This window comes from Rhinoderma darwinii, chromosome 2 (assembly GCF_050947455.1).
Source record: "Rhinoderma darwinii isolate aRhiDar2 chromosome 2, aRhiDar2.hap1, whole genome shotgun sequence".
In the NCBI taxonomy this organism is placed as follows: Eukaryota; Metazoa; Chordata; class Amphibia; order Anura; family Rhinodermatidae; genus Rhinoderma; species Rhinoderma darwinii.
The window spans coordinates 407793341-407814759 of record NC_134688.1 but is presented as its reverse complement, the minus strand read 5'-3'; the positions used below and the strand labels follow the sequence as shown (position 1 = coordinate 407814759).

The following is a 21419-nucleotide window of genomic DNA, read 5'->3' as shown; positions in this document are numbered from 1 at the left end:
ACTATATCTATATATACATATATATGGTTATTCTAGCTTTCGAGTAAAATATAATTATACCTGTGAAAAAGATCACTGTCTTCCTGCGCAGTCATCATCCGTTTGTAAATGCGGTTGGTTGGTAGTCACTGTCGGCTTAGTTAAATGTTGACAGCACTAACAAGCCCCAGAAATGTTTAATTCACGTATGGAAATGAAGTTTCTGCTTGAACAGAGTAGCCAAATAAGGCTGTATACCAGGGGCGGACATACCATATGTGCAACTTCTGCAGCTGCACAGAGGCCCAGTAGGTAACGGAGCCTAATGCCACCCTAAAAGCAAACGTCCTACTGTCTATTAAATTGCATGTAGGGCACTACGCTAAAGAATTTAATAGCTCACAAAAACTGTTGGATTGTCAGAGAGATATAAGGGTATGTGCACACACACTAATTACGTCCGTAAGTGACGGACGTATTTCGGCCGCAAGTCCCGGACCGAACACAGTGCAGGGAGCCGGGCTCCTAGCATCATACTTATGTACGATGCTAGAAGTCCCTGCCTCACTGCAGGACAACTGTCCCATACTGAAAACATGATTACAGTACGGGACAGTTGTCCTGCAGCGAGGCAGGGACTCCTAGCGTCGTACATAAGTATGATGCTAGGAGCCCGGCTCCCTGCAGTGTGTTCGGTCCGGGACTTGCGGCCGAAATACGTCCGTCAATTACGGACGTAATTAGTGTGTGTGCACATACCCTTAGGGTATGTTCACACTGAGTTTTTTGCAGGCAGAAAATCTGCCTCAAAATTGCGTTTGGAATTTTGAGGCAGATTTTGCTCTTAAGCGCTTTTCGCCCGCGGCCATTGAGCGTCAAAAAATTTGTCAAAAAAACTGTGTGTGAACATACCCTTAGAGGGATGCTTTTTGGTGAGCTATTGTAGAGAAAGGGGCCCATATACTGTTCTTGCCCTCTTTGGTCTGTGCCATATACTGTTAACATGGCATTTTGACATTATGCATCATCCGCATTACGATAGTGACATTAGTCTTCAGGGATATTGATCTGACGCCACTGCTGCAAACACAGATTATATGACTACAGAAAAAACCTAAGATGATATTTATAACATATTTACTTTAACATAACATTAACAGGAAACTCTGAGAAAAGTGGCGGTGTTCACTTGCAATTAGACTGGGAGAAATATCACGGTGTCTGTGCTGAGCGTATAGTTAGAAACATTGCCCATAGGATCCCATATAAAAGAAATGTTTACTATGCAGTGTTTGTTTCTTTGTGAGATTGCTCTGCACTGAAATGTGAAGTTGAATACGCTTTTTTAGTACAATTGAAAAAAGGTATACCAGCACCCCCAAACGTATGCCAAAATAATCAAGCGTCCCATGAAACAAATGATAAAGTATATAGAATATAGTAATTTTTTTTTTCTTTTTTATTATACTATGCTAACTGGTTCTTTTTCTGTATGGAAGTTTGACTGCAATTTATAAAAAAAAAACAACAAAAGCTCATAGATATAATGGGGTTGGGGAGTGGGCAGAAGATTCTGTGAAATATCTCAATTATTTGTTCCATTTTGTGACAGACAGCTATTATGTCACACCAAACTATGTGTGGTAAAAGGAAACTTTTTTTTATTCTTTTTGTAGTACAAAAACCGACTTCTAACAGTTCTGTAATCATAGCTAGCACATTCTGTTAAATTCAGGAACAATTTTTACTGAAAAGACTGATAACATCAGTCATACGTTCCCTGTCTATTATCAACACAAAGCTTTGCTTTCCATTCGAGGAGAGAAATTCCAGCACCTCTGCTTAGTCCCACCAATGACAATGGTGACATGAACGCTGCCAATATATTCACCCTGGCGGTGGCACTACTAAAAGAATGGGAAAAAACCGCCATATTACCTCTAATGAAGCTATTAGATAGATTAACAATGTGCAGAAAATCCTTTATTGGCAATCAATGTGATCGAGGACTTTTTACTACAGTTTGTCCGTTATTCAATTGTCTTTTTTATTTTGGAGATCTAATAGTTCATCACCATTAAGATATTTTGTCTTTACAGCTTTTCCTATTACAGTGATACAGAAGATGTGCAGTAGTTATAAATACCAAATGTGGCGAGACTGGAGCTCACTAATATATTACATGTCCCCAAAATTCTCATATCCAGGGGCACATTTTTAAAGGGGGGTTTCCAAGTCCCTTAGTACTAGGACCCCCTCCAGGTGTACTAGGACCCCCTCCAACTATGCCATGCCCTGATCTATGGCTTCTTATTCTAAAAAATGCTCCCAGAACTGCCTATGTGGGAAAACAACAATCACACATCAATACAAATTATGAGGGAGAGTTTTACAAATCTCCTTCACATTCGTGTAACAACTGGATCTTGTGGTTTTTCAACTGCACAAAAACAACTAAAAAAATACTGCAAAATACAAATTGTTAACTTTTTCTTAGAGCTTCTTGATAAATATGGAAATGTGACATCTTTAAAGGAGTCTTTTACCAACCAATTCATCTAACGATGCCCTGCAGTTTTCCTACCTGCTTTACATTTCCATGGAGAGAAACTGTACTTGTGACCACCTCTCCACCAAGAAAGAGCGGTACACCCTTGTTCTCAGGCTTGGTGACAGTCTCCACTGATCCGACTTTTATATCATATCCAATTGACATGCGATCATAGCACCCTCTGATGGCCGAATTTATTTATTTGTCGTTTCTTACATAGCGCCAACATATTCCACAGCACTGTACAGAAATTGTAACCATTTACTTCAGTCCCTGTCCCCAAAGTCTACCAGATGTTCAGGACTATTGTGTTTCAGAGTTCTAAACACATTACTGGAAAACAAAAGTTCATTGGGTTTTATGTATAAAAAGAACGTTATCCGAGAAGATGACCTTTTGCCGATACCAACCAGAGTTCAACTTTCATATACTATGCTGCACTGGAGAAATGAAACATGGACTGTGGTTGAAACGGGCAACGAGACCACATATTGTTCGAGGTTTCATACGTGAGCCCCATTTGGTATACGTGCAATTTGCAGTTTGACCTTTTGTGGACATAGGTTCCCTGTGAATCTCATTCTGTAAGAAGATTGTTTCGACATCTAACCCTTGACTTTTCCTTCTGCAGTTCCCATTGATGCCACACATGGAATGCAGATGTTGTATGTGTTTGTCGACATAAAGATTGATGTATCGCACTTTGTGGACACTATTCGTTTCAACTTTCCACATGGAACATCACTGGCCTTTGTCAGCACTATCCAGTTTGTATCCGCACTACAGGTAAATCTCAATCTTTGCTTTGCTCTTTATTAATCACAGCCAAGATCACAGATTCCCCTGAATGGGACTGAGCTGCAATACCAGACACAACCCATTGACATGAGCGGCGCTGTTTAAGGCCTCATGCACATGACTATAGCCATGTGCACGGTCCATGATTACAGCACGGACGGCCCAAGGAGTGTCAGCCGCGGGCCATCCGCAATCACGGACCGTGCACAGACAAGGCGCAAGTGCAGCCCATAAAATGATTTGTCCTATTTTTTTTGCGGTTCGGGCTCCCAGCCAATTCATGGAAGATGGAAACCATGGTCGTGTGCATTGGCCCATAGAATAGAATGTGTCCTATACTATCCGTAATTACGGATAGTATGTGGACCGTAATGCAAGGTCGTGTGCATGAGGCCTAAAGAAAAAACCAGATCCACTTTAAAACGCACCCTGATGTAAAACCGAAGGAACCCAATAAAGTCAATGGGTTCCGTAGGCACCGATGGTGTCTGTTGTATAACAGAACCAGTGCTTCTGGTATTTTCGTTGTTCTGCTTCTCTGACAGAGCAGAACAACGGAAATATCGACACAGGTGTGAACAGGCCCTAAGTTGTGCTGTTATTACAATATCAGAGAGGTCTTGAATATATCTACAGTTTATATTACAGTCAAAAGTAGGAGTAGAATTACAGAGATATGGCTGCTCATTATAGTCTCTATAGCACTATAAGTCTAAAGTACACTATTGTAAGTGGAAGACAAGTGCTTTTATCTATATAGGTCACAGGAATCTAAGGTGACATCGAACATTTGTAATATACCGCAATTGTAATAATATTCAGTACATTATCGCATACATTTTCCTGATTACATTGCAATAGTGACACCAGAACTCAACGGATGGTAATGAAAGACAAGGTCGCCATGTGAACATATACAGTATTACTATCACTTGTGAACTATGTGGTAAAATGTTTTCTTAATGGAAAGTTTAGCAATAAATATAGGTAGTTGACTTTTTGGCCTACGTTTTATGTAAACACCGGTAAAAGCTCCCGAAGTATACGTTAAACGTAGGTTGTGACAGATGCCTTCACAGTGGCATCCATCGCTCTATAGAGTTTAATTGCATAAGTTAAACATATATGTCATAAACTCTCATGACCCTGTTCATAATGTATAAGTTAAACGGGTACCATTATAGTCTAAGTGTGACGAATGCCACTGTTAGGCATCCGTTTAACACATATGTTGCCCGTAGTCCATAATGGTACCCATTTAACATATACCTCATGAAGGACTATTGAAAAGCCCATGACATATATGTAAAAAGTATACCTGTAACGCATGCCATACAATGGCATATGTCACCCATAGGGCTACCATGTAAAAAAACGTATATGTTTTTTGCAGAATACCTTGAGATGGAAAAGCATGGTCTACTGTGTTGTTCCATCCTCTAAATGAAGGTATACTACCGTATATGATCCCGGTGGTCCTATTGGGCCAAAAGTACAGTCTTTTGGTCTCTGTCGGGCTAATGGAGTTTTATAGACCCATTTAGCGTGTATCTCAGGAGCTTTGCCTGCGTACGCACTTAACATAGTCTCAGTGAACTTTATGTTTTGACACTAACTATACTAATACTACTGCTACTTCTACTGCTGCTACTTCTACATTACTGCTGCTGCTACTACTAATGCTGCTTCTACTACTACTACTGCTCCTAATACTACTGCTGTTACTACTATTACTACTTCTGCTACTACTACTACTACTACTACTACTACTACTACTACTACACTACTGCTGCCACTACTTTTGCTACTACTACTTCTCCTAATACTACTGCTGATACTAATACTATTACTGCTACTGCTGCTACTACTGTTACTACTGATACTGCTGCTGCTACTACTTCTACATTTCTGGGGAGCTTTAATAACGTAACAGGAGCTTTTTCAACGTATTTGGGTAAAAACTTAGTGTGCACAGAGCATTACTATACTGCTGCTACTAATACTACTGCTTCTACTACTACTACTGCTGCTACTGCGCCTTATGCCGCTAGTACTGCTACTACGCCTGATGCCACTACTGCCACTACCATTGCTGCTGCAACTACTACCGCTACTATTGCTGCTGCTACTACTATACTGCTGCTACTACTGCAACTACTACTATTATTACTGCTAGTATTATACTACTGCTACTACTACTGCAACTACTACGGTACTACTAGTACTACTGCTGCTACTACTACTGCTGCTGCAACTACTACGCCTGATGCTACTACTGCCGCTACCATTGCTGCTGCTACTACTACTATACTGCTGCTACTACTGCAACTACTACGATTATTAATGCTAGTATTATACTACTGCTACTACTACTGCAACTACTAGTACTACTGCTGCTGCTACTACTACTACTGCTACTACTACTACTGCCGCTACCATTGCTGCTGCTGCTACTACTACTACTACTACTATTGCTGCTGCTACTACTACTACTATACTGCTGCTACTACTGCAACTACTACTATTATTAATGCTAGTATTATACTACTGCTACTACTACTGCAACTACTACTACTAGTACTACTGCTGCTGCTACTACTACTACTGCTGCTACTACTACTGCTGCTGCTACTACTACTACTACTACTACTACTGCTGCTACGACGCCTGATGCTGCTACTACTGCCGCTACCATTGCTGCTGCTCCTACTACCGCTACTATTGCTGCTGCTACTACTACTATACTGCTGCTACTACTGCAACTACTACTATTATTACTGCTAGTATTATACTACTGCTACTACTACTGCAACTACTACTACTACTACTACTACTACTGCTGCTACTACTACTGCTGCTACTATGCCTGATGCTGCTACTACTACCACTACTATTGCTGCTACTACTACAATACTACTGCTGCTACTACTGCAACTACTACTATTACTATTATTACTACCACTACTACTACACTTTTGCTGCTACTATTTCAACTACTACCATTACTACTGCTACTACTACTGCAGCTTCTACTATTGCTGCAACTACTGCTGCTGCTACTACTACACCTGATGCTGCTACTACTACTACACTACTGCTGCTACTACTACTGTAATCAGTCACTACTATTACTACTACTACTACTGCTGCTGCTACTACTACACCTGCTGCTGCTGCTACTACTACTGTAATCAGTCACTACTATTACTACTGCTGCTGCTACTACTACACCTGCTGCTGCTGCTGCTACTACTACTGCAATCACTACTATTACTACTACTACTGATGCAGCTACTACTTCTACTGCCACTAGTTAATTGTGCTTCATTGGCTAGAATCGGGAAGTGAATGAGGGCCATTTACTTGTAAAAATAATCGTTCTGATCCTCTCGTTTCCTAAACCTGATCATAACTATTGCCTAATCTGAATACAGAAAAAGATCATAATTGATCGTGCATACATGAAAATCATGGCTCTATTAGCAATCGTTGTAAGGCACAAGTACAATAAACGTACCAATAGAAATGTCTATCCAATGCTCGGAACGATTCATCGGTGGCTTGAAAAAATTGCTACGTGTACATACAGCTTCACATGTGTTGTGATACTCTCCCTTACATTGCATCCACCCATGTGAATAAGCAATTATTACACAGCTCTGCCTCCCCCGATACTAGCTTATGTGACACTATTAACTTATGGCATAAGACCCTCTTTAAAGGTTAGAGTATTGTGAGGGTTTAGCATCAGAAGAGGGTTGGTACAGCGGTTTCTTTGTAGCCAGAGACAGGGACACCGTGCATTAAAAGTCATAACAGGGCTTTGCCTGTGTTTTTATTCTTGTCAAAGAAACAGCCTCTTGTACAGCAAGGCAAAATACAAAATAAATCCTGCTCGTCTGAGCACTAACTAACCAAGATATTATCTAACTATACCGAGTGCCTTCCTACCAGGCACTGGACACAAAGTAACACAGGTCTTTACTCACATAGCATACAGGCTACTCCAGCCTTAGTAGTCTCCAGTCTGAGTCAGGGGTGAGACTCCCACACACTGTGTCTGCACCTTTTTATACACAGGCTACAGGTGCAGCTAATTGAGCAGCAACCTTGTCCTACAAACAGAGATCGACTAGGGATTGGGGAACCCGCCCTGCTCTTCTCCAATCCAACTCCAGGCCTTTTTTCCGGCTTTTCCTTAAGCCGAGATTGGAAAGCTAGAGCTTTCTATTGCAAGAACTACTCATTCCCTGGAGCCTAGGATACATATGACAGGATTCTAGGGGAAATGTACCTTCCCTCAATTACTTTACCTGTCACTGTTTCACAGTATGTATATAAAATACAATGCAAAGGTTACATAAAAGTGAAAAGGAGCGAACATTTTGGGGATTTGCTTATTGCTGTTAAAGGAAGAAAGAGGCAATTTTGCCTTACAGTATTTAATATTAGACTTTTTATGTAATAGCTTATGTTCAATGAACTGTAGGATAGGAGATACGCTTTGTGATGTGCGAAGAAATAGATGCTCATCTTCTGTTCTGCCGTATATATTTCACTGAGATGAGTGAATTTCATTTTTCATGTGCATGGAGACCCATCAGTGGCATACAGGATTCCATGTACAGCAGCCAGTAGTCTGTCACTGGACTCCAGATTACAAGCTGGCTATGGTAAAATTACATGTCTAAGATCTGCAGAATATGTGTGTTTAGCAATATAAAAAAAAAAAGGTGAAATTAAGTTTAGGATTAAACAAATTCTACATAAACAAATGTTTTTCCTGTAACTTTTCCATACTTCCCAGATAAAGGCTGCTTTATTTTTACACTTTAGCGAATAAATGTCAAATAGATGCAACTCTACAAAGAGTGTTGGTAGGAGGAATCCGGTGTATACCGTACATTTCATTAAATCTAACCTATTTTCAAGGGCATAAAACTCCTGCAGCGTTCAAAGATTTCATTTCCAAACTTTATTAGAAAACCATTGTTGTGTCTCTTCCCCTTAAAAAAAAAAAAAAAAAAAAGTCTTAATATACTGTTGATGATGAGAATAAAGGCATGAAGACAGCTAACATACAACTTGAAGCCTTACTCCATATTATAACCTTGGTGCGTTTGACGTTGGATGAACACTCTGGACCACCGATTAACCCATTTGCTGAAGGAAGGCTACTTCTCATCCGATGTATACAAGGTGGTTTACATCTCTAGTAGGGAGAGGGTTAAAGCAGAAGTGCAGCAATATAGATACGTTACAGAGACATGAAGGAGAGAACATGTAGACCTTCACATCTGAGCTTGCTATGCAGTCAGCGTTTAGTGATTAATGTGCTCCGCTAGAATATTTGTTCAAGTCTTTGGATGCGGCTGAAAACCAAATAAAAGGGCCAACAGAAGACGTGAACAAATGAACCTGGTGACAGTTGGGGCCATGTTTTGTCAAGATCCTTAAGCCCATAGCACACAACGCCGTTACCGACCAATCACACACATGCCTGCAAGGCGGCTCCTGACACTGTTAGATGTTTAATGCCTCTGCGCGGTTTAGTAAATAAGGCCCTTGGTCTCCAGATATAAAAGCTAATTTATCAAATCAAGCCTTTCTCGGGCATCCAGTCTTCTTCATCAGGGAGGCGTCCACTTTGATATACCACAGAACAAATCAAACAGCCACATGGTCTATCATAACACAAAGGTCAGAAATTTCCTCGATTTTATTGTATATCAAGAGGAATAATCAGTCCTTTCCAAGACATATGTCACAAAGTCCAGGAGAAGAAAAATTGTCTGGAGAAAATACGACCTTTCTAGATAGTTATTGCAAAAATTACAAGAGAGCTACCTGCAAAAAAATAACGGTAACGTTTCAAGAAAAGAAAAGCTACAAGTTATTATCCCTTACACTTGGTCATACATCACGATAAATAACAATATTTCTTTCAACCAAGTGTGCATGTTTATTTTAACAGGGAGAGGGGAATAAGGTGCTGCCAGACACGCCCGGCAGTGACATCTCCCTAGGAAATCCAACATGCCCTGTGCTTTCTCGGGACGGAGTCAGGTGGCCCCAATTCACATTAGATTGTAAGCAGGTTAAAGGCTATGTAAACATTTTAAAGGCAAATAGATTTTTTTTTTTTTAATAAAGCAATGTTTTTTATTTTATTCTGAACAAGTTTTAAATTGGGGTTTATTAAAAAAAAACAAAAAACTTTTTTAAGATACAGCTTCTATGCATCCTGGATACATAGAAGCTGTGTCTTGCTATCAAAGCCGAATCTGTCAGGTCAGCAGGACTGACGGGTTCATGAACTTGGATGTTATAGATAATAGCTGGACCTGCGCTCACCGGAGCAGTCAGTCCCGCTGACCTGACGGATTCAGCTTTGACCGCAGGATACAGCTTCTATGTATCCAGTATAAATAGAAGCTGTATCTCAAAAAGTAAAAAACAATTTTTTTCATAAAACCCAATTCAAAACAAGTTCAAAATAAAATAAGACATTGATTACGTAAGTAAGTTTTGTCTAATGTATATGAATGTTTTTAGGATACAAATTGCCCTGCCACAAAATACAAAACTTTCTTCCATGCTTAATCAATGGAAGACGTGAGTACTCTCAATCATCATTAGAAGTTTTGGAATTTAAAGTTTTTCTTTTTTTGACTGGCTGGACAATGAAGTATAATCCAGACTACCTATCTCAATTTATGAAACTATTTAGCAGTCTTCCAGATCCAGGGTTCTCCTCATGTTCAATTTCCACATGCCACAAAACTAAACACTTTGGAAGCATCACCATTTTGAAAATCGAACTACTCAATATCTTAAAATGTGTGTAAACCCCAGTATTCCTCTCCCGTAATATCGTAATCGCAGAGCTCCAGGAATGTGAACTTTGGGGAGTTGCTTGTTGGGTTTCTCATACTTTAGAGCTTGTTTACCTCTCCTTTGTGCCTGTCTGTTACATGGAGGAATAGCTATAGAAAAGAGAGAAATGGGGATTGAGCCCGTACAAAAATTGGTCATTTCTTTCAGAGAAAAGCCGATCAGAAACAGTTCTATTGGTTTTGTTTTTTATTTAGTTTTTTCTATTGTAGAGATCACGCTATGTGCACACTGGTCTTCTAATTGTGAATCCTACCAATTATTTGTATACTGTGTACACTGTTGCTTTTACTCATATTGTAATCACACTTTTGCCTTTACGTAAAACCTCAATAAAAACGTATTTTGGAAAAAAGAAACGAAGCGGCTCAGCGCTCACTCGAGCGACTCTGCCATTTCATTTTAGCGATCAGTGAGGGTCTCTTACCGATCAAAACCTCTGACATGTCATTATGACGTGTCAGAAGTTTTTTTTAAAGTTTAGTTACACTGTAAATGGCTAGGATCGTAAAAATCTATGATCCCGGCCGTTAGAGCAGTGCGTCGGCTGTAATATGCAGCTGAAACCTACAGTGTACGGAGCGGGCTCAGCCCGTGAGCCTGTTTCATAAAAACCCCCTCCCCCTATGACATACATATGCAGTGCTTTGTACGTAAATCGGTTAAGAAGTCTATGCCAAGCCATGCCCAATGGTGTGTCATGTGACTGGATACAGCCAATGGTAATGATAGGGAAAGTCTCAACACACACACATACACACAAAGTGTATGCAGTGTGACCGTGTTATCCTGCTGAAAGAGGCAAGCTGCGATACACTGTGGGCTCTGACACCTTTTTATCATAGCTAGCAAGAACTTTTCCATTAAGTTGTGCTACAGTCACTTTTCTTTGGTTGCGGACTAGATGGGCTAGCCTTCACACCCCACGTGCATCAATGAGCCTTTGGCGCCCTTGTGCCTGTCGCCGGTTCACCATTTGTCCTCTATTTTTTTTTTTACCGTTTTTGGTAGGTACTAAGCACTGCATACTGTGAACACCCCACCAGAAATACCATTTTGGAGATGCTCTTACCCTATCATTTAGTCATAACAATTTGGCACTTGCGAAAGTCTCTACGATCCTAACGCTTGCCCATTTCTCCCTTACCTGCTGCCTATTATATCCCACCCCTTAACAGGACTAACTGTGATATTCACTTTACCTGTCAGTAGTTTTAATGTTATGGCTGAACGGTGTATGTCTGTGTGTGTGTGTATGTACACTGTACAGTATGTATGTATGTCTGTATGTGTGCGCGTGCGTGTGTATAGAAATTTTTATATATATATATATATATATACACACAGACGTACAGAAACATACAGTTTGGGTGCATTGATCCATATCTGCGTGTGTTCTGTGTGCCTGTCTATCTGTTACTCTAGTGTGTTACATTACCGTGTACATACAAAGAACATACACCTACAGACATAACACTACCGGCAGCCAGTGCACATCCTAAGATTACAACTGAGCATGTTTAAACAAAATGGCCCCTGCCATCAGCAGAACACATATTTGCCAACTTAGGAGTAGGGACATCAGAGAGATTTAGAAATATGGCGTATAATGTGCTGTGCACGCTGTCCAAATTTATATAGAATAGGTCCCCAACCTTCAACATTTGAATCGCAAATAGTGCATATGACTGCACATTCCAAAATTAATACAGACCCCAGATTAGAACCCCTAAAACTAATAAAGAAGAACAGACCCTCCTAAATAAATTCTGGCCTTTAGACTAAGACCCCCCAAATCAATACAGACTAAACCCCCTAAATAAATAGATCTCAGATCAGACCCCCCTTAAAACAGCCCCCAGATCAGATGGCACATTAATACAGACCAGGCATGCACATACTCGCCTCTCTCCTTTTCTGCAGTATTTTTCACCCCTGGGCACTGCCGCAGACAATGTCCCGATGGACAGTGGCCGGTGAATGGACGTGGTTTGCGGCAGCGGCGCCCAGGAACGAAGAGAACTGCAAGAATGGGGAAAGATGAGTTACAGACTTAAAGAAGATGCGGCGCCCAAGAAATTTGCAGGCTCTTTCTGGAGTTGAGAAAATCTCCCAGGCATTTCAAGAGAGTTGTCAAGTATGATTTAAGCTACAAAAAGTAACCAATTATCACCTGTTAAATCCCCCCACCAATCCAGCGCTGACATTCTGGTGGTCCCCGCTGGTCTTTGTGTACTTTACATTGCTGCAGCGATGACGTGTCGTACAATTAGGTGATCGCTGCAGCCAATTACTGGCCTCAGCAGTGATGCTTTCATGTATGACACGAGACTGCTGAGGCCAGGGAGGGGCTGCAGCGTTCGTGTGGATGTACGTGATGTCATCACTGCAGGACATGTAAACAAAGACCAGCGTGGACCACAGAAGCGTAGGTCCTGTGGCGCCGGGGGATTTAATAGGGGACCACTGGTTATTTTATTTTCTTGTAGTAGGCTCATATTAACATCAAAAAGAGCCCTGGACAGCCGTAGAACTACCGAGCCCAGCCAGCACGGACACCTGCTGTACAGCGATAGTCCAGGCTCATTTTAAGATCAGAAAGAGCCCAGGACGGCCATAAAACTACGGAGTCCCACCAGCACGGACATCTGCTGCAGCAGTTTCATTGTACTGTTACCTTTCCTCAAGGTGTTTTAGAGGAGGATACCACCAGGATCCCTGGTCTGAATTTGTGGAATCATTTGGGTAGTTTGAGCGGCTAAGTATTCTTTTATTTTTGTATGTTTGTAAAAGAGTTTTTGGGACAAACTCTTAACTTAATTTCCTACTATCGGGCTAATTTTTTCAACTCCTGGAAAGCCCCTTTTATATGTCATCAAAATGGGGTGACAATCCTGCAAATGGGGCCTCCCAACTATCCTCGGGGCCTCGGGAATGGGCATGTTAAATTTTCCAACTTCCCGTTGAAATAAACATGCATGCTTGGCCAAGTCGCGTATACATGTTTATGGTCTCATTGGGAGAAATATCTGGAGACAGAAGAGCATTAGGCCGACAGCTGTATCAAGTTTATGGCCAACATCAGATAAACCTTCCCTCGGTAAACACTTCACCATAATACTGACGTCTACTAGAGCACGAATATTACAGGGCTAAAGTTGAATCTGTTTTGTGAGTTTAGTCTCCTCTTTAACACATGACTACTACTTCTAATAAAAAAGTGTTTATTGATATTTTATGGTATTAGTCATACATGATATAGCTGAGATGTAACCTCATTAAAATCATTTGCAAAACAATATTTTAATAAGGGCTGAGAAGTGTTATCCTATTTCCGTGGGATTGTCAGTCACCACATCCATATAAAAAAACTACGAAACAAAATCTAAAAAGTAAAATAAATCAAGGAAACTAGTATACTAATAAAAAAAAATATGTAATAATCTGCTCTTAATTGCAACTTATTTCTAAGGGGAAAATTGGAATGTGAATGTTTCCCTATCTTGGGTTCATACGTTTGGATATGTGCCCTTTTATTTTGGCTTTATCTAGGAGCATGTTGTTGAAGTGTTCCAATTTAGAGGATATAATTTTATTTTTGCCTATCAATTACACATTTCTTGTATCCCTCGTATGGCTAATAAGCCACAGTCATAACCCTCTTGATATCTGGCATGTATATCTATCTAAAGTGGATCCGCAGAGGTTGCAGACTGATATTTTTTTGTGCCTTAATCTCTTGTCCTGGCCAAAGAAAATAGTTTTCACAGTTTGTGGACGTGGTCCTGCACCAGTGACCGTAGACTTTTGCCCGTAGAGTATAGAACGAGTGACAATGTGATCATTTTGCTGTTTATTTCCCTGTCCTCTCTGTCCTCAACCATCTGTTTTAAAATGGATGATGATAAATTCTATCCGCTGAACAGTGATCGCTCCAACATCACTCTATAACTCTTTCATTTTTCATACTGTAGAGGAGAGGGAAGAAGAAATTGTTTACTCGTTTAATCACAAAGGGAAAACCGAATCCTTTGATCTCTCATTACGCCATCCCACGCAGTGATACCAGCCACAGCAAACAGACTAGTTAACTCCCCGATCTCTGCCACTCAGAAAATTAGCAGTCCCCTTGGAACAATTAAGGCGATACTGGAGAAGATAGCCCAATCATGTCCGGAATCCCCACTTCTATCAATCCTAGTTTAACTGTTTATTCAGTTTTCTCTGTCTTTTACACTTCATCATCCTCTACTGTCTTCAAATAACCATCTGGCTGTGGGGAGGTTTATTACAAGAGCTTTATCATGCCTGCTCTGCGGCCTTCGGACGTTCTATATCTTACCAGTCTGAGCGCCTCCATTATCCTTTTATTTTGTCCTCTGAAATCAACGGATGAGTCCTGTTATCTGTTTTGAACAGCAATTGCAGAACTATCACAACAACTTGATGGATGCTTCTTGGATACACAGGGCTACCGTGGGGAACAGCAATGATCAAGAGAAAGAAATATGACTGAGTTTACGGTCAGAGTTAAATTTAGAAGTATGGTACAGTCAGATACTTTTCAAAATTTGTTTTTTTTAAGACAATACCGTCAGATGCATTCCCAATTTTATGTTTTTATCATACGCTACTACTGTCTGGAGTAAAAAAAAAAAAATGTTTTAAATTGTAAATTAAAAATTCATTTTTTACTTGTTCATGACGTCAAGTAGTAAAGTATGTCTCAATTTATTCCTATTATTATTATGATGATTGATAGCAGCCAATTAACAAACGAAGACTACTTTACATTAAGTAGATGAGCAGGGCCATTGTTTGGATGGATATGGTAGACAAGGACCAATACTGGTACATGGCTATACATGGCTCTATCAGCACTGAATTATGCCATGCTCATGATAGTCCCCTATATTAGAGTGAAAGGAGATTTTATTATTACAAGGCCTTATTCACACGAACACATTTCTGGTTAGTGTGCTGTCTATTTTAATATAAGGATAGCACACTGACCCATGTAATTTATTGGGGCTATTCACACATCCGTGTGTTATTTTTTACAAAGCTTGTGTACATTGCGAGAATCTAACAGCATGCCCAATTGTGGTCAGTTATTGCGGACCAAACTCAACCAATAAAGTCTAGGGGTACGTGATAAAACTGACCGCACATGGACTACATCCGTGTGCTGTGCTCTTTTTCACGAATCAGCTGCTAAAGAAATGCAGGGAAAAAAAAGTGAGGCCAAGAAGTTCTTGCAGAGGAGAAAAACGTATGACACACGGAAACAACATGGAGATTCATATGGATGAAAAACTTTTCGTTTTTTGCAGATGCAAATAGGGCAAGCTTTTGTGAATAAAACCTAAAAATCAATGAAACTCCACTAGATTGTAGTGCATTATATTTCCTAATGCCATCTGGTAGCTATCTAAAAAGCTTTCAATCTAAAAAGCATTGAATTTTATACTTTGCCTTGCAGTGAGTTGCACTACCTTTTGTTTTTCATCCTAGAACTTTATTGTCCGATCCCCCTAACCTGAAAGAGCCACAAAAACATTTTGACCAAATGTATATTAATAACCTTTTTTAGAACATTTAATTCTCAGTTAAATTTATATAAAACACTAAAGTCCATTCTGGAGCTCTGAGCAAGGCTACATGGTTGTATTGTATATGATATTGCCAGATGGCAACATCATCATGTGATAGCTAGGCTGGCAACGGGTGTACATTGTCATCATTTAGCCCTTAACAGTCAATTCCAAAGTATCACTTTACTTTATTGCATCTACCACATCTATTATATACAAAGCCATATTTCTCATCAGTCCCCGTCTTACTGCATCCTAATTCATTATAGATTGATATAATACACTCCTTCTCAAACCCTTGTGACTGTACTGAAGAAGGCCGTCCTATATTGCTGCGATAATTTATGAAACTTTTTTTTTTCAAAATTCTTTATTTATTATCAAACATAAAAAAAAATGAGGAGAGGGAGGGGTTAGGTAAGGGTAGAGCGGAAATGGACTTCGATTTAAAGGGCGAACAAAATATAATAAAATCAATCAGATTAGAAGAGCGAGAACAAAAAATGTCTGCGATACTTCTCATACAAGATATACAACATGATCATCAAACATATTAGCAATAGCATACAATAGCAGAGGCCATATATTAGAAGTAGTAAACAAGCATTTAAAACATTTAAAATGTCTCAGAACATTCAGTGTGCGTATAAGGAATATCAAAACTCTCATAACTAACCTGGAAGGTAATACAATGATCATACGTAAAACCTCTAAGTGTTGCGGTCGTTGTGTGTTTGCCACCATGGAGACCAGATCTTAAGAAATAGGGAATGTGAATGAGTCTCCCAACTGGATATCTCCTCTATTCTGTAGATATCCTGTATTTTATTAAGCCAGTCTCGCAATACTGGAGGATTACTATCTAGCCAGTAGAGAAGTATCAGAGCTCTCGCTATGGTCAATAGGTGAGCTAATAAGTTGGTTTTGGATGGATGGTATGTCTTGGAAGGTAGAGAAAGCAGCACCATCTCAATTGACAAGGAAGAAGTGAGTAAACCAATGTCTCTCAAGGTATGTTCTATAGCAGACCAGAATTTTTGAATTGTGGGACATGTCCACCAAATATGGGACATGGATCCACTACTAGTTTGACATCTCCAGCAGAGATCATTATCTGTGAGATTTAGACGATAAAATGCTTCTGGTACCATCTAGTAAGTCACTTAAAAGAACTTTCTTTTATACGAATACAACGAGAGAAACCATGGGCATTTATCATCAAAGCTTTTGAATCTTTTTCTGAGAAGGTGGTACCTAACTCCACCTGCCAAGACCGAAGATATGAAGGCTCTCCGGGTTGTTGAAGAGACAATGACTTCTAATACAGTATCAATAACCGTTTCGGAATAGGTTTTGGTAACATGAGCAATTTTTATATTTTTGACAAAAATGTGGGCATCAAGCCCCATGATTGTCACCATGCATTTGTTTCAAAGATAATTTACTAACGGCTGAATGACATATTAAAAGACCTCTCACTAAAGGAAAACTCTGACTCTTACTTTTCTAAAAAAAAACTATGTGATTTCAATAGTCTCTTTTAATGGGTCTAAGTTCTAACGCTTTTGGCTAATGTAACTTCAATTTCCAGCATATGACCAGTCTTTACTGAATATTTATTGTTTCTATCCTTAGGCTGCTGTTCAAGATCTTCGCCCTGAGTACAAAGTTCTCGTCCCTCAGAGTAAGCCACTATCACCGGGAGAAATACTGGGCTGCACGTCCCCACGACTTGAGTCTTCTGTAGATGCTGTTGTGTAAGTATAGTCTTGTCAGCATTACAACATAAAACTGGTTTTCCTTTTAGTATGATAATGATAAAATACATTATATTCCAGTTTATAAATTCTAGTGTAGGCTCTAAAATCATTTTGCTGGTAATATAAATGTTGGTGGGAGTCCCACCCTACTAACCATTACGGGGTTGTCCACTACCGGACAACTGATGACCTATCCACCGGTTAGGTCATCAGTATACAATCGGAGGGGGTCTGATAACTCCGGTCACAGAATGGTGGCCAAGATGCAGTACTGCAGCTCAGCCGCCATTCAATGTACAGAGCCAACTGCTTCTGGCTCCGTACACTGCATAGTGTGCAATGACATCCAGTGCCCGGAGGCAACCGGAGCAGCTGATCGGTGCGGGGTCCTGGTGTCGGACTTCCTCCGATCATATGCTGAAGACCTATCTTGTGGATAGGTCTTCAGTTTTCTGGTAGTGGACAACCCCTTTAAAGACAATTGCATGAGCAGTAGATTACTACTTTGTTAGTGTAATGGCTACATATCTGTACATGACTGATCTAGAGTTGGACTCCTCCTGGCATTATTTGCATTGGAAGGAAGAAAGACTTTAGAGATCCAATCTCCCTCCAGGGAAGCCCCTCTAACATTGTTTCCCAACTTTCATAACCCAAATGCCCCCTACTCAAATAAATTACTTTAAAGTATATACACCATGCACTGTCCCCATACTGTGGCATTAATAGGAAAGCACAGTGTATGTACCACCCTAGAGACTATGGGGGGAATTTATGAAGACTGGGGTTTTATATGCCAGACTCAATAGCAAGAAAACTGAGCGTAAACCACTACACATTTATTAAGAGACAAAGTCCACGCCTACTTTCCATGAGGCCACACTCCCTTCCCACAAAATTGGTGAGGGTGGTGGAAAAGACCAAAAGTAGCAATTTTCAATGAAAATTTTGACTTTATGTCCCTTTTGCGACTTTTCTACGACAGTAAACTGGCGTAGAAATGTTGATAAATTACCCCTATGGTGTGTCTCCTGGGTCTATAGGACTATTTGTAATTCAAGTAGTGTCAGGTCCCCTTTAAGCCTAGTAAAAGTTTGCAGAGCAGGTCATAGTCCACTTTAAGGCTGCATTCACACGAGCGTATCAGATTCACGCACGTAAATCTGGTCCATTATGTATCAGTCCTTTGCGAGTGGCATGCGTTATTCACACACTCGCAAAGCACATCTTTTTTTTAAATTATTTTCAATTGAATTGATGCGCAAATCACGCACCGCATATGGATGTGCATCCTTGTGCTATGCGTGGTTTTCACGCACCCATTGACTTCAATGGGCGATAGGTGCATGAAAAACGCACGAATATAGGACATGCAGTGAGTTTTACGCAACGGACACACGCTGCGTGAAAACTCCTGCATGTGTGAACGGCCCCATTGAAATCAATGGGTTCGTGTGCTGCGCGTGATTTCCCTGCGCAGCACACGGACGTTATTCACGTTCGTCTGAATGAGCCCTTACTGTTGTTGTTTTTGTAGTGTAAACATAATATTTTCCTGCCGTTTTTAAGTCTTTCATCTCTTGTTGAATTTAATACCTATGTTTATGAACATAATGTTCAGTAAGTGGAGCTTTTGCATTTTTACTGCATTTCCAATATGATTTTTGTTAGTTTTGACTCCTTGTTCTTCACAACCCCTATCCAATCATTTTCATTTATATTTATTTGCAGTTAGAATCTCATTAGAATTTTTAACCTGATAATACTGTATATTCCACAAAGCTGTACAATGGGGTATGTAGACAATACAAATAATGATGGCACTGGACTGTGTAACAATAGTAAGTCATGCGGTTCCTGCTGCTTCAAATTCCTTCTGAAAATGGAAGGTACGGCCTGTTTGCAGTGATACTTGTGGTTTTCTTGTATGTGGATGCAGCATAGGCAGAGTTTTATGTTTTGTTTTTGTTTTTTCATTTGTAAACTTTACTAAACAACATCCGCAAAAGGCAATTAATATTATACAATATACAATCAAAGGTGCTTTTTCAGAAATGAGCTAGCTAACGGGCGCAACTAGAATTCATAGGGTATAACAAAACAACACACATATGGGTATTTAAATGGCAAACAGACTAAATAGTCACTACAAAATTGCACAGAAATAAGTTTATTTAGAAATGATCACACTACATAAACATGTTTAAAATCATTTAAAACCGCACATCATGCTGGACAAAAATACAAAGGGTGGTTGCCACCTTGATAAGCAGCCAAATATATAATAACCCAAAAACCACCTAAATCCCTCAGCTTGTATAGTTAAAAAGACATAAAAATTGTTGCATCAAACCGTAAGCATGGTGACGACATGGATATCAAATAGCCTAAAAGGATGGGATGAAGGGGTCTGACTGTCTCACGCGTATCGCCACAAATAATTCCCAGACCATCAATAATTCCCATATATCTACAAACAATTCATTTTGAAGTGAAACAATTATTATAATAAAATATTTAAAGTGAATATAATATGTATATTAAACATTTAAAGTGAAAACGTGCCATTATACAATAAATAAAAAAGAAAAAAACTCATGTGCGTTGTGTGCTATAATAACTGTCATATCAACAACAATGTCTTTTTGGTGATCTAATATTTAGATTTTGAGGTCATAAAGAGTTAAATGACTCACGTACTGTATATTTACACATTTTTTTATTTATTTTTTGTATAATGGCACGTTTTCCGTTTAAATGTTTAATATACATATTATATTCACTTTAAATATTTTATCATAATAATTGTTTCACTTCTAAATGAATTGTTTGTAGATATATGGGAATTATTGATGTAGTGTGCTCATTTCTAAATAAACTTATTTCCTTGCAATTTTGTAGTGACTATTTAGTCTGTTTTCCATTTACATACCCATATGTGTGTTGTTTTGTTATATTCAAGCTTTCAGGATATGTGGCAATATACATGTGGTGCCAGCCGGGGGTCATTAGTAGAATTCATAGGGACCCATAGCAAAGTCACTGATACAGTAGCATGAGTGGCAATATTTAGAAGGTATGGATAATTGTGCCATATACTGTATCCGAGAACCCACATAGTAGTGCAAGAACAATGTAATATAGGGAGGATTTCTCCAGCTCACCTTGTAAAAGTTGTTTGTTTTATGATGGGTAATCCTGGCGCTCGGATCCTCGTGGTGGCACACGAAAAAATTGCTTTGAAGGAAAGGATGGTTGGATCCAGCGTTGGTGGAGATAAAAGGAATCTTTTTCCAAGTTTTAATCTTATTAAAAAATAGGGTATTCAATAGCGTATATAGTATCTTTGCAATGAGAAAAGGTTTAAAGGTAGGTAGCCTACGCGTTTCGGACGGTGTCTCCGTCCTTATTCATGGCTAAGCCATGAATAAGGACGGAGACACCGTCCGAAACGCGTAGGCTACCTACCTTTAAACCTTTTCTCATTGCAAAGATACTATATACGCTATTGAATACCCTATTTTTTAATAAGAATAATTAAAACTTGGAAAAAGATTCCTTTTATCTCCACCAACGCTGGATCCAACCATCCTTTCCTTCAAGAACAATGTACTTGTACCTGATTGGGCCCTCTCAACCTCTTTGCCCCATAGCAAGTGCTATGTCTGCTGGTTACGCTCATGCTAGTGAACATTCTCCTCACTGATGCACCATCATTGTGCCTACGATTCTGCAGCAAGGAGCACATAGACAATTGGGAATTCTTCTACATTGCATTTTCCATTGATGCTAACAGTATAGGGTTTCAGAGAAGAAGTCTTGAGGTCCTTAAACATTTTGTGT

General features: G+C 39.7%; 1 protein-coding gene across 1 annotated transcript in view; it reads left to right on the top strand.

Annotated features, from left to right (window-relative positions):
* Window positions 1–21419, top strand: part of DPH1 (diphthamide biosynthesis 1) — a 219420-nt gene that overhangs the window by 145604 nt on the left and 52397 nt on the right. The window contains exons 5-6 of the mRNA XM_075850805.1: window positions 3162–3316; window positions 17452–17573. Coding sequence (XP_075706920.1) covers window positions 3162–3316; window positions 17452–17573 — 277 coding nt within the window. The remainder of the gene's footprint in view (window positions 1–3161; window positions 3317–17451; window positions 17574–21419) is intronic.